This window comes from Trachemys scripta, chromosome 14 (assembly GCF_013100865.1).
Source record: "Trachemys scripta elegans isolate TJP31775 chromosome 14, CAS_Tse_1.0, whole genome shotgun sequence".
Classification (NCBI taxonomy): Eukaryota; Metazoa; Chordata; order Testudines; family Emydidae; genus Trachemys; species Trachemys scripta.
Window position 1 is genome coordinate 26,881,579 of NC_048311.1, and position 13,684 is coordinate 26,895,262.

General features: G+C 42.4%; 1 protein-coding gene across 12 annotated transcripts in view; it reads right to left on the minus strand.

The window, feature by feature from the left end:
* PECAM1 (platelet and endothelial cell adhesion molecule 1) overlaps window positions 1-13,684 on the minus strand; it is a 49,919-nt gene that overhangs the window by 19,556 nt on the left and 16,679 nt on the right. For 6 of the 12 annotated variants that reach the window (XM_034789736.1, XM_034789735.1, XM_034789738.1 and 3 more), the window contains exons 8-13: window positions 8,665-8,943; window positions 7,209-7,313; window positions 6,111-6,138; window positions 5,588-5,661; window positions 3,236-3,289; window positions 334-402 (exon numbers count right to left, since the gene is read on the minus strand). In XM_034789736.1, the coding sequence (XP_034645627.1) occupies window positions 334-402; window positions 3,236-3,289; window positions 5,588-5,661; window positions 6,111-6,138; window positions 7,209-7,313; window positions 8,665-8,943 (609 nt within the window). The remainder of the gene's footprint in view (window positions 1-333; window positions 403-3,235; window positions 3,290-5,587; window positions 5,662-6,110; window positions 6,139-7,208; window positions 7,314-8,664; window positions 8,944-13,684) is intronic. The other 6 variants (XM_034789739.1, XM_034789744.1, XM_034789741.1 and 3 more) reach the window with 2 other exon arrangements.

Sequence of the window (13,684 nt, forward strand, 5' to 3'; positions counted from 1 at the left end):
ACCCCACCATTTTCTGGGATCCCAGGCCTTCATCGTCCTGATCCTGAGAGGTGTCCTGACCAGAACGGTAGCCCTGCGTAGCCAAAGATCTTATGTGGAAGGGTAGGGCATGTGCACAAGAGAATCATGGAGGAAAGGGAAAGCACTGGTTGACTCTGGTAACAGCAGTCCTGCTGTTGTTACAGTAGTCCTTGCATCACTGAGAGCTATTACCAGGGAGCTACCATGCATACACAATATGACCTACTCCTGCTCCAAGTGAAATCAATGGCAGAAACAGCAAGTCCATAATTACTCCCAATACATAACTGGATAGGTCAGCCAGCTAGTTACCTTTGTAAGGATCAGGCGTTGACACTTCAACTTCAGTATATTCCACCTCAGCACTCTCATGGTCAGGTCCTGCCCCAAAATAGCAAGAAGATGTTTCTTTGTAGCACTCCCTATGCCATACTTGCTGTGAGACTGATCCTGACATAAGTGAAGTCAATGGTCAAGCTCACAGGGATTTTAATGGGCACATGGTTGGGCCCTGTTCATGGCAGATGGGGGTTCAGCCCAGCCTGCTGAAGCAGAACTCCTTTCTAAAACCTTCGTGTCTGGGTGGTGTCTGGGTGAGGCCTGACACTCTTGTCTTTTATTTTCAATCTTGAAAAATAGCAACATGCAAATTTAGGAAATCCCCTGCCCCAGAATCCCCTATGTGCCTGTCCAGCTCCAACTACTCTGTCTCTCCCACTTTCTCCGCCCTTCCTGTCCCCATTATTTTTTCCTCCTTTTCCCCTGTCACTGACAAAGGAGCATCTCCTCTGTGCTTCTTTAACCCCTGTTTACCTCAATGTCCCCCTCCCATCTTCTTATCTCTTGCCCCCACTTCTGATCCCCTCTCATCAGTCTCCTTCCCCTCACAGTACAAGCGTGTTTTAGTCACTAGCATCTTCAAATAACCCACTGTTTACCCTACCTGTATCTCCAGCTGTCGCCCCATCTCCCCTCTATTTAAGTTAATTAAAGGTGCCAACAACTGCTGTCTAGAACTCTTCTCCCCTAGTTCCAGACTAGACCCTTTCCAGTCACCCCTTGCCCTCCACTAAACAGCTCTCAAAGTCTTCAATGGCCTTCTCCTAGCCGAAGTTCAGAACCAATACTCCCTGCTCATCCTCCGCCTGCATTCAACACCGTCAACCATGCTTCTCTTCTTGAAATCCTACCCTCTGCTTTCATGAACCTGTTCACTCCTGACTCTTCTCCTTCCTCCTCAGTCACTCCATCAGCATCTCACTCCGAGGATCCTCATCACGCCCTCCCTGCAACTTTCTTTTAGGGCTCTGTTGGCCTTCATCCTCGGTCCCCCTCTATAACTTTTCTCTGGGGAAGTCTCGTTTGCAAACATGAATTCAACTATCATCTCTACATTGATGACACTCAGAGCTACCTCTCCACTCCAGACCTATTTCTTTCTGTCCAAGATAATCTCAGTCTTTCTGACATCTCCTTAGGGATGTCAATTTATAAGCATAAGGTCAACATGGCTAAAGAAAACCCAGCAATCTTTCCCCACAAGCCTTCCCACATTCCTCTTTTCTCAATCACCATGGACACCACCACCCTCCCGCCTGTCACTCAAGCCTGTAATCTTTACCTTCAACTCGGTCCCCTCTTTAGATCCTCACATCCAGGCTTTGTCTACATCTGGATGCTTCTTCCTGCACAAGATCTAAGTCCTAGTCTTTCCTCTCCATTTGTGCTGCTAGAACTCTCATCCAGACCCTCTCTAGTCTTGACAATGGCAACGTCCTCTTCGCCAGCCTTTATTAATCCCACTTTGCCCCACTTGTATCCATTCAAAATGCCACTACAATAATTTTCCTGGTTCGTCACCTCAACCTTTGTGCTCTCCATTGGCTCCTTCTTCTCCACTGTATTACTTGACTTCACTTTTAAGACCTTTATGGGCTATCCCAGCCTTACCTATTATCTCATACACTGCTGGGACAGTGACTCTCACCTCCGTTCTGCCAATGATACCAACTTTCAATGCCCCTTTGTTACATTTTCAACTATATCCCTTTGCGCTTTCTCCCACGCTGTATGGGTGGAGCTCCTGATAGAACATCGGCAAACCCACCCAGTTATCCTCCTCCAAATCCCTTTTTACGACTCCCCTTTTCCACAATGCCTATGAAAAGCTTGACAGCAGCTAGCCAGCTGGTGTGCTGAGATTGCTGCTTTTCATGCTAACCAGTAACGTCTGATCGTTGTAGCCATCTGATGTCTCTTGCCTCATATTTAGGCTATCAGCTCTTTGGAGCAAGGAACGGTCTTTTCATAGGATTCATAGAATTTAAGGCCAGAAGGGACCACCGTGATCATCTAATCTAACCTCCTGAATAACGCAGGCCATAAGACATTTTTGTTGTGGGCTTGTCCAGCCAAACCATGTTATACATCAGGTTAGCAGGAATCACATTCTGAACACTCACATGCCTACGTGGCAAGCACAGACGGGAGCAAGAGGAGAGGGTGGACATGGTAGTATCTGTCTATGAGTTTTCAGCCATAATATCACCAGAATATTTACATTTAAGCACTGCTTTTTAATTAGTTCTTTTAAACACTCAGTCCTGAAAAATACTTTGTATCTGTATACAACTATGCCTCTAGATGATGCAATACCGGATACCTCCTTTTTAAAGTAATAATTGTATTTTTTTTTAAACTTATTTGGTGTCTCAGTTAGCTGGAAGATCATTTTCTTCATATTTGACACCAGTTTTTTACTGCTTAAAATGTCAAGATCTGGAAAAATGATGAAAGCAAAGAAAAATAGAAGGTAAAGGAAGCCTGTGAAAGATTCTCTGTAAAGGATTCAAAAATAATATTGGTGGTTTGAAATATAGTTGTAATAATATAGTATATTATAATAATAATAATTTGTAATAAGAGTTTTCTTTTTCTATGCCACCAATCAACAGAAGCAACTCATTAGGCTCAGAACACGCCTGGGACATGGACATTGTTACTCTCTTTTTGCAAGTGGGAAATACAAAAAACCTAGACACAGAGAGGATAAGTGACTTCCCCCAGCATCACTGACGACAAGGTGGGAGAAAACAAATGAACCTAGATGGCTTACTTGCCAGTCCCCTGCTCTCACAATCAGACATGTCCCCACCACTTTTAATTCCAAAATGATAAAAAAAAATTATGATTAAAAAATGAGTGTTGAAATTACCTTTATTTTCATCTGTTGGTTTTACAGGATTTTCATCTTCAATGTAACCTGATCCTAAAATTAAATACACAAGCAGAAAGTGAGCCAACAAGCAGCTTAGGATAGGTGTGATTCATTCATTTATCTTTCTCATTAAAATACAACAGAAACCTCCTACTGTCACAATATGTAATAATTTAATTATTTAGGGGAAATTCTGCCCTTGGGTACATGTCCAAGCCTCTCACATAATATAGGAGAGCAGAATTTGGCCCTATAAGAGGATCAGTTTAACGCAAAAGGAAATCAAGGAATAACTTTGTTCACATTGAGAGATCTTTCCACAAGGTGACAGTTTGCCCACATTGGATCACTGACACCAGTGGAGTTCGGACTCAGATTGAGGGCAATAAATAGCCTGCAGAGATCAAAAAACATATTGGACATAGTGGGTTTTTTTTGTTTTTGTTTTTTTGGGGGGAAGGGGAAAGGAGGGGATGGACTAGTGAAACTTATCTTGAAGACTGATGTCTTCCAGAGTTTGGAAAAGATGAACAAGAGAGGGGTATTTTCTAGTGGAGAGGCAGGATTATTTAGTAGCTAAAAAGCAGGGACTGTAAGTGAGCAGTCATGTGTTCTTCTGCCCCTTGGGCAGGTCACCTGATCTCTGCTTTGTTTTTTCCTTCTACAGAAAGAGGCTAAGCTGCTTATTCACCTTTATGAAGTGTTTTGAGATCCTGGGATGAAAGATACTATGTAAATACAAAATTATTATTATTTAGTGGTCTGAGCACAGAGTTGGGAGCCATAAACTCCTAAATCTCTGCTCTGTTATCTCTTTCTGTGGCCTTGGTTGTGCTGTTGAACACTTAATCTGCCTTTACCTCGGTTTCCCCCCATCTGTAAAATGGGGATACTGCCTATCTTGCATAGAAGACCATGAAGATTAATAATCTGATGTTTGGTATGAAGGTGCTTACAAGGATATCTAGGGAAAGAATGGCTTATGAGAATCCTGTATATATTCATAGTGTCTGGATGGTCATCTTGGAAGCTCTGAGTCTGGGGGTCATCCAGTCAGGGATCAGAAAAAAATAGATGAATCTTAAGTCACATTGTTTCACAGAACTAACTAAAGTTACGTATAGCAAATAGTAAGTCTATTACTGTAGTGAGTAGTTTATAAGCAGATCATAAACTGAAATGTGTTTATATAAACTATTCTCCAATAATTTGAAAGAAGTTAAAATTCATAAGACTCCAAGACTATTCACATAATTGGCCAAAGAGTTACTAGATTAAATGGTTCACAATAGTTTACCCAGCTCTAGTCACATTCAAGATAAGAAAGAGCCTAAAGTTCCAGTTCACCAGTAGCCAAAAAATCTCGCAATAATAGTCAGCCCAACATGGCAGAAGAGCTTATAAAAATTTGTCATCTCATGAGAACAGCTTACAAGATGACAGTTCTAACCAACACAAACACATCACTACATCTGATTGGGCCTCAAAAATCAACACGAGCCTAAACCTGATCTGGTCCCTATCCTAAGCCATGTCTCATTTCAACCCCTAGTATTACTAAGGCTCGTTCCATTAAGTGCCATTTTCTACTGGCACTAGAAAAGGTTCAGAAAAGGGCAACTAAAATTATTAAGGGTTTGGAACAGGTCCCATATGAGGAGAGATTAAAGAGGCTAGGACTCTTCAGCTTTGAAAAGAGGAGACTAAGGGGGGATATGATAGAGTGCTGTGGAGAAAGTGGATAAGGAAAAGTTATTTACTTATTCCCATAATACAAGAACTAGGGGTCATCAAATGAAATTAATAGGCAGCAGGTTTAAAACAAATAAAAGGAAGTTCTTCTTCACACAGCGCACAGTCAACTTGTGGAACTCCTTACCTGAGAAGGTTGTGAAGGCTAGGACTATAACAGAGTTTAAAAGAGAACTAGATACATTCATGGAGGTTAAGTCCATTAATGACTATTAGCCAGGATGGGTAAGGAATGGTGTCCCTAGCCTCTGTCTGTCAGAGGATGGAGATGGATGGCAGGAGAGAGATCACTTTCTTATGTTCTTAAGCCATTTCTAACCACTATACCCACCTCATTTTCAGACCAGGTTTCATTGTGTATAGCATCCCCGCCCCAAAAAACAAACAAAAAAAACCCCTTACATTTGTACATGCAGACTGGATATCCTCATTCTCATATCTACAAGTACAAATGCTGTTTTTTGTGGGTGCATCTATTATTCCATTAATTAAAAATTGGGCCCCAGTACATATCATGACCATGCGAAGCCAAACTTTTAAACAAACATTTGTTCATTAAAGCAATATGCTACCAGAGAGTATAAAAAAATACTCTACCAGGATAGAATTCTGTATAATGGTTCGGTCCAGATGGCAGTTTCTCACTAGTCGAATTAGTGGCTGCTGTGGATCTAAAAAGGAAATGTACAAAAATAGACATGACATCCTTGAAAGTAAAAAAAAATAAAATAAAGTCTTTATTGTTTAAATTGGCACCACTCCTTTATAATCTTTTTAAATTAATGGAAGTTTTGCTGTTGACCTCAATAGGAGCATAAGCAAACCCCAAAGTGAAATGTTATCTCCCTTTTCTTCTACCATATGTCTATTTGATTTTAATCCTACATTTGAAGGCATTGAAATCTAGGCCTGTCATTCCCCATTTTTAGTAATTAGCCCATTTCCTTTTTGGATTATTTCCTCATCCTGTTGTTTCTGAGTAGGTGATCTGCAGCAAGTAGCCACAACCGCCTATTGTCTCCAGCTGTGAGACCTAATAAGATTCACCATATATGTGTAACATCAGCCTCCAGCATTTCAATCAAACATTTTACCATTTCCAGAAAGAAAGCCATCTTACCCAGACATCTCCATGGAAGGATGTTTACCTTGCAAGGGAAAGAGAAGAGATAATCTGTTATATCCTGCACAAGTAGAGAGACAAACGCATAAAAGGTGAAAATGAAAGTTACATGTGGGGCCCATCCATCACTGAGTTAGGATCGTGTCTAGTGGCCACAGTGAAGTTTGGTATCTTATTTAGTGGATGTGGAAGTTGCCAAATTGACTAGAGGACTTCATGGTCCAGTATGAGCACAGAACAGATACAGCATTGACAGTTTCAATACAGGCTGCCTCAGATCCCCCTCTTGATCTAGTGGGGATATTTCCAAAGATGAAGGGCTATCTCAGAATCCATGGCCCATTCAGTTCTTGGCCTCTCTTCTGAGACTATTAATTAAGAGGCTAAATGTGATGGTTTCATGTACAGACCACCATACAGTCCGCTGAAAAGCTTTCAGACCTTAACTTTTGATTGCAGAGCTATACTGACCTGGACCAAAATTAAGTAAGTTACTTAACACTCTGTATCCTATTTCCAATCCCTTTAGCCAACCAGTCCTCTGGATCTGATGTTCTCTTGCAGGGATGCTGTGATCTAAAATCCTGCTCCTTAGGCAGGCCAATATACAGATATCTGGGAGTTTCAGACACTCCAAATTTTCCCAGATATTTTGGTTCAGAATGGATTTAAACCAGTCCTACCCATTTTTCTATAACAAAATATGTGAAAGAGTAACGCAATTAGCATTGACCAAATCCTGAGGTCACTACTTAGTCAAAACTCACAATTAATAGAAATTGTTTTTGAGTAGAGACTGAATCAGTGCTGAGTAAGAACCTCAAGTTTTGAGGCAATAAGGATTAGAGATGGGCCTGAACACCCCTGAATTTGTGGAAGTAAGGGGGGAGCCCAGAACTAGAACCCAGATCTGAATTTCATAGCTTTATGATGGATCAAACCAAAACCTCCAAGCCAAACAACCTCCAGCATTGGGGTGGTTTAAAATCCTACATTTGTCACCTTTCCCCCCGCCCAGTCCTTTGTTCTTGCAGCCAACCCCCTCATTTGTTCTATTCATTCAGCACCCAGAGAATAGAAGATATTCATTGTTACCCTTTTCCTTCTTACGCCAGTACCACCAGAAACCAGAAGCTGTTATGGCAATTACAGCCAAGACAAATAATGCGATAAACCCTTTCTGCCATGAAGCCAGGATGACTGGAAATGAGAAGAGACATGTGTGACAATACATGCAGTGATATGAAGTCACTACTGGCTTTTACAACTCCCGAGTCCTCACTGCAGGTGGTCTTGGCATTATTAGAAGTATTTAGTGCTCAGGAGGGAGAGTTCAGACAGCTCTGCAAAAGCTTTAAATGGGTTACCATCCAGAGTTCACTACTGGGCTCTTCCCTAATGGATGGATCTGTTCCTAAGTTCAGTCAGGGAAAGCTTTCAGTTGGCGTCTCAGCCTCTCCTAGTATGGTTGAGGATGTAGGGACAGCCCACTGTAAAAAAGTGGCTCTCCCTGAATGACCTCTACCACAGATCTGAAGCCATGGAAAATGCAAAAAAAGCCACAAAAGTTTAACACCCACTCCCCCAAAATTAGATAGACGTAGCCACTGGGGATAACAAATCCCCTTGGTCCAGTTCAACACTAGTAGGTATTTTATGAAATCTAGCATTGAGTGACAAGTAGGCAAGACCACCAACCCATCACCCCACTTGCAGCTAGGCAGGGAGATCCCCTGGACACAGCTCCTTTTTGCTGCTTGAGCATAGCTAGGGGACTGAAGGAAAGTGAGAAACATTATGGACTGCAGGAGGAGAACTTACTCTCCTGAGTTTTTCATCTGCCAGTCAGTTAAACTACGTTAAGTTTTGGATCTATTCACTCTTATTGGGGATTTTTCTAGAGAGGAGTGTTTTTGCATTAGGCCAGAGTCCATGCTGCCTAAGTTGGTTTTCCTTGGATCCAAGAGCTAAGTCTTCCTGGAGTTTGTTTAGTCCAGAACACAATGGGACTGTTTTGGTTAGATGGTGTCCCAAACCTTTCATGCTGTCCCGCACAAACAGCGCATGCACAATTCCAAGTGGTAATACAATCTAGTGGTGAAGTCCCTACTAGGCTGACCAGATAGCAAGTATGAAAAATTGGGATGGGGGTGGGGAGTAATAGGAGTCTATATAAGAAAAAGCCTCAAATATCAGGACTGTCCCTATAAAATCAGGACAGCTGGTCACCCTAGTCCCTACCTACAGTCATGGCGCTTTATAATTCTCCTTATCCCGCAGGAAAGGAGTGGTTGGTGTTTTTACCATGTACCAAGTGTTGCAATGGAATTCACCATGTAAGGCAGGAAAAGCCCTGCAGAAGAGGGGGAATTTTAAAGGACCAGTACATTAAGATGCCTTCTTTCCTGTCATTTTAAAAAGTTACAGCTACTGTAAGAGATGCCAAGGTTCTAGGTAATCCCAACATTACATGTAACAGTAGATTTGAGAGAGACCTATTCTGGTACTATTCAGAGCAGCGTAAGGATGTGCCATCAGGAGCATAGCTTACCTTTAACGGTTAGCAAGTTGCTTCGCATAGGTTCCGTGACTCGGTTGGAGGCGTCGCAAAAATATTTCCCTGCGTCCTGCTTATGAAATGTTTTCTTCTGCCAGAGGAGTCTGGTTTCCATTCTGCTTTCATTAAATAAAGGTTTCTGGTCATTTTGTTTAAAAATTCTGAAGTTGATTGGCAAAGATCCTTCGCCTACGATGCAAAGAAAGTTGATTTCTCCACCATCTTCCACTTCCCCCTGGGGTAAACTTCCAAAGCTTACGTTGCGCACGGGAGCTGCAGATGAAGGCACGAGGAAAAGACATCATCAGGTTGTAAAATACTTTTGTAGAAATGCTTAGTTTGGCGCCACTTTATCTTTGTGCCAGAGAGACTGACAACACATTGCATCTAGGTTCAGTTATTCCCACGCTCCTGGCCAACCACTGCTGGGGAGCAGCGCCCATTGCTCGAAAGAAACAAAAGTAGAGAAAGTCCGCTCCAAAGCCTAGTAAAGTCAGTGGGAGTCTTTCCATAAATGTCAATGGGTTTTTAATCGGGCCCTAAATTGGAAACAATTTAGATAATATCTCTAGAAATAATCAACCAGATCCTCAACTAGTGTAAATCAGCATAGAATCATTGGCTTCAGTGGAGAGATTCTGTTTACACCAGCTCATAATCTGGTACAATACCTGTAAATAATGTTTAGCGGATTTCAAATCAATTACTAGTGAACAAAAAGAACAGGAGTACTTGGGGCACCTTAGAGACTAACAAATTTATTTGAGCATAAGCTTTTGTGGGTTACAGCCTACTTCATCGGATGCATGCAGTGGAAAATACAGTAGGAAGATAGATATATACACAGAGAACATGGAACAATGGGTGTTACCATACACACTATAATGAGAGTGATATGCCCCTCTGCCATGTACATTGGCCAAACCGGACAGTCTCTATGTAAAAGAATAAATGGACACAAATCAGACGTCAAGAATTATAACATTCAAAAACCAGTTGGAGAACACTTCACTCTCCCTGGTCACTCGATTACAGACCTAAAAGTCGCAATATTACAACAAAAAAACTTCAAAACCAACAAGAGACTGCTGAACTGGAATTAATTTTCAAACTGGACACCATTAAATTAGGCTTGAATAAAGACTGGGAGTGGATGGGTCATTACACAAAGTAAAACTATTTCCCCATGTTTATTTCCACCCCCTACTGCTCCTCACGCCTTCTTGTCAACTGCTGGAAATGGGCCATTTTGATTACCACTACAAAAAGTTTTTTTTCTCTCCTGCTGGTAATAGCTCACCTTAACAGATCACTCTTGTTATAGTGTGTATGGTAACAAGAGAGCAGGCAAACCCTTAGACACTGAGTTTGTTGGGTATCTCTTTAAAACAGAGTCCAGTCTCTGAGGCCTTGTCTTCACTTACCGGAGGGTCCGGCGGCAGGCAATCGATGTTCTGGGATCGATTTATTGCGTCTGGTTAAGACGCGATAAATCGATCCCGGATCGATCCCGGAAGTGCTCGCAGTCGGCGCCGGTACTCCAGCTCGCCGAGAGGAGTACGCGGCATCGACGGGGGAGCCTTCCTGCCGCGTGTGGACCGCGGTAAGTTCGGACTAAGGTACTTCGAATTCAGCTACGTTATTAACGTAGCTGAATTTGCGTACCTTAGTCCGAAGTAGGGACTTAGTGGGGACCAAGCCTGAGTTGCTGGTGGTGGTAGATTCACAAGCAAGCATGTGGGAGAGCGTCTCTGTAGATGTTCATAGCACAAGACGGCTGCAGTTGGTGAACACATCTAGCCAGCAAAGGAATTCCTGTGAGCAGGAAATTTCAGTTTTCAACCTCCTGGGAAAAAGGTGGGAAGGGAAGGGGGGAAGGACCCAATCCTGCTGAGGGGAAGAATGAGTGTCCAACCTTGGAATTGGTAACAGTTAAGGATTTGAAAACTAGTAAACAAGCTAGTGTCTCTGTTGATGCAAATTACCTGACTGACTGGGTGGGGAGAAAGACTTGCCCATAGCCATTGTCAAAGAGGACGCACCCAGCCAGCCAATGGATTCTGTTACACAAAAGAGTTCAGATTTTGACCCTACTGGACAGGGAGGAAGGGAAGGATTAAATCTTTCAAATAAAAGTCATAGGTTAACCCTAAAATACCAAAAACCCAAGGAAGTGGTTAAACTGAAAGCCTATGTTAAGGAAGACCCTGAGGTGAAGAAAAAGCTACAAAAGGGATATTGAACAAGCTGACCTAAAGAATGATTTATCTAAACCAAAGGCTTGGCATGACAAAAAATACTTGTAAATATACACTTGTGATAAAACTGATGTTATTGCTAATGATTGTAACTAACTTGTTGCTGATACCAAGAACTGTAAAAATGTACAGTGTGCATAGTTTTTTGGAAAAACCCTTGAACATGCTGAGGGTGATAGATAAGAACTCATTCTGTTGTAAAAGCCTTCATGGGTATACTGTTTCATTACATTACAACACACATTATGTTAAACGGCCTGGTGATATGGATATTTCACAGATAGTGCCCGTATCGAATCTTGAAACTGTCCACAGCAGAAAAACCATTACAAGCTTGAATTGCTGCACACAAAGGGAAACTAAGGTACAACACCACAGCCTTCAGGGCTGAATGCCACAGTAAGTGCTCTCTGAAGAACATTAATGGCTATGTTAAGTCAACACATAGACCAAACCCTGGAATCACTAAAGTGTTTCACAAAGTATGGGCTAAGTTTTTGGCTGGGGCCAAAGCATGCATCAATAATTTGGCCTTACAAAGAATTCAATGTAAACACAGCTCATATCAAGGTTGGAAGGTATTTAAGGTGTATCCAGGAGCTCTAATTTCGCCCTTCCACGCCAGTCTCACGTTGGGGGTGTAACGCATGGCTAGGACCCCAGTCACACTACCTATTCAATATTTCTTTGAACATGTGACCCTATGTTGTGCATGCCATATAAATCCTGCATTTAATACACAATTATTAAATTTTTCAGCAGGCTTAGTATCTGAGTGCATCCTTTTTCTTTCGGCAATTCCCTGCCTCATTCACTACACACATTTCTGAAACAAATAAGAACAGCCATCTTATTCACTGCACAGCCCTCATTTGTCTCCAGATCGGGCCCATTGAATGAGGCAGGGTTTTTGTAGGAAAAAGTAGCACAGGATGTCATTAAAGACTGTATCATAATACATATGCACAAGGGGGATGAATTAAGGTAACCCAGGCAACCTTAATTCTGACATGTCCTAGCTTTTGAGTGTTTGACTTTGCAACCTTAATAATGTTCTTTTAACAAAACACAAAGGGAAAAAAGCGCTCCCCCCCCACCAGGTTTTCCTTAAAGGAAAAAGATAAAACAACAAATTCTATCATGTGCAACTGTAACAGCTGCACCATCATGCATCATCAACAAGGTCTGCATACTGAACCTTCAGCACTGCAGTACAGACTGCGGCCACTTGAGCTACCTATGTGAGCAGGCAGCTGAAGAAAGCTGCTGCTATTTGTGAGGAGAAGGATGGATGACCAGTCCCAGTGCTAAACTGTGAGGGAGGGTCAGCCAAGCCCATCCTGTTTCTCTCTTCCCCTATCTCTGGGGGGAGATGGGGCTCAGCGGGGGGTCCAGGTGTGGGAGGTTCTGTGGGGGGGCTGGGGGCTGGGGGAGTGAGGCTTGATGAGGTGCGGGTCCAGGTGCAGCTGGTTGGGGCTCAGCACCTGCAGTTCCTATTAAAACTCAACTGGAGTTGTAGGTGCTAAGCAGCTCTGAAAATCAGGACTAAAGGCAGCTATGGTGGTGGAATTATTAAACTATTAAAACTGAAGCTTTAAATGTATTACTGTGATAGACTGTACCGTTATGTTCACCATTTTACAAAACTATGATAAATTTTGTACGAAGTATGCCTTGGGAGGTACCATTTGAAAACTCATAATTCACTGATCATTATTGTCCTGGTAAAATATGTGTATTTTATAACCTTGTATAAAGGTTGTGGAGTGAGGTGTCTGTGACAAGGTTATGATTTGCTGGTTATGATTATGCTGTCTGTGTGTATCATTTTTGTATTTGAAGTTATGAATATTGGCTATGTACTTGTATCTCAATGTGTTTGATTCTAAGTAGCCTCAGTGAAGCATTTGGTCAGCTTCTTGAGAAAGGAATTTGCAGATTAAGTGCCCAATCAAGAAACACTTAACTGACAAATGAACCTTAGGAGACTCCAATCCACATGAGAAGTCTTCCTGGGAACATTCAAGGTAGCATGTGAGCAATGGCCACTCTCCCTGTAAAGAACTGATTCATGCATGGACATGTGACTTGCCCATGTGACTCTAAACTCCATCTTGCTGCTGTGATTTTCCACAGTAAGAACAAAGGGGTGTCCTTTCACATGGCAGAGGATATAAATGGCCCTGGAAAGCCCTCCATTTTGTCTTCAGTCCTGCTTCTTATCTCTGGAGGAACTTTGCTACACTGAAGCTCTGAACAAAGGACTGAATGACCCATCCAAATCTGTGGATGTACTCCAGAGACTTGATTTGAACTTGCAGTTTATTCCATCACTGCTACAAGCCTGAACCAAGAACTTTGCCATTACTGTATGTAACTGATTCCATTTAACCAATGTTAGCTCTCATCTATATTTCTTTCTTTTTATGAATAAACCTTTAGATTTTAGATTCTAAAGAATTGGCAACAGCATAATTTGTGGGTAAGATCTGACTTGTATATTGACCTGGGTCTGGGTCTTGGTCCTTTGGGACTGGGAGAAGCTTTTTTCTTTTACTGGGGTATTGGTTTCCATAACCACTCATCCCCATAAGGAGCAGTGCTGGTGGTGATACTGGGAAACTGGAGTGTCTAAGGCAGGGGGCAGCAACCCACGGCACGCAAGCCGATTTTGAGTGGCACGCTGCTGCCTGCCACGGTCCTGGCCCCCCAGCCCCACTCAGCCCCCCCGCCCCCCGCAGGGGAGAGCGGTGGGC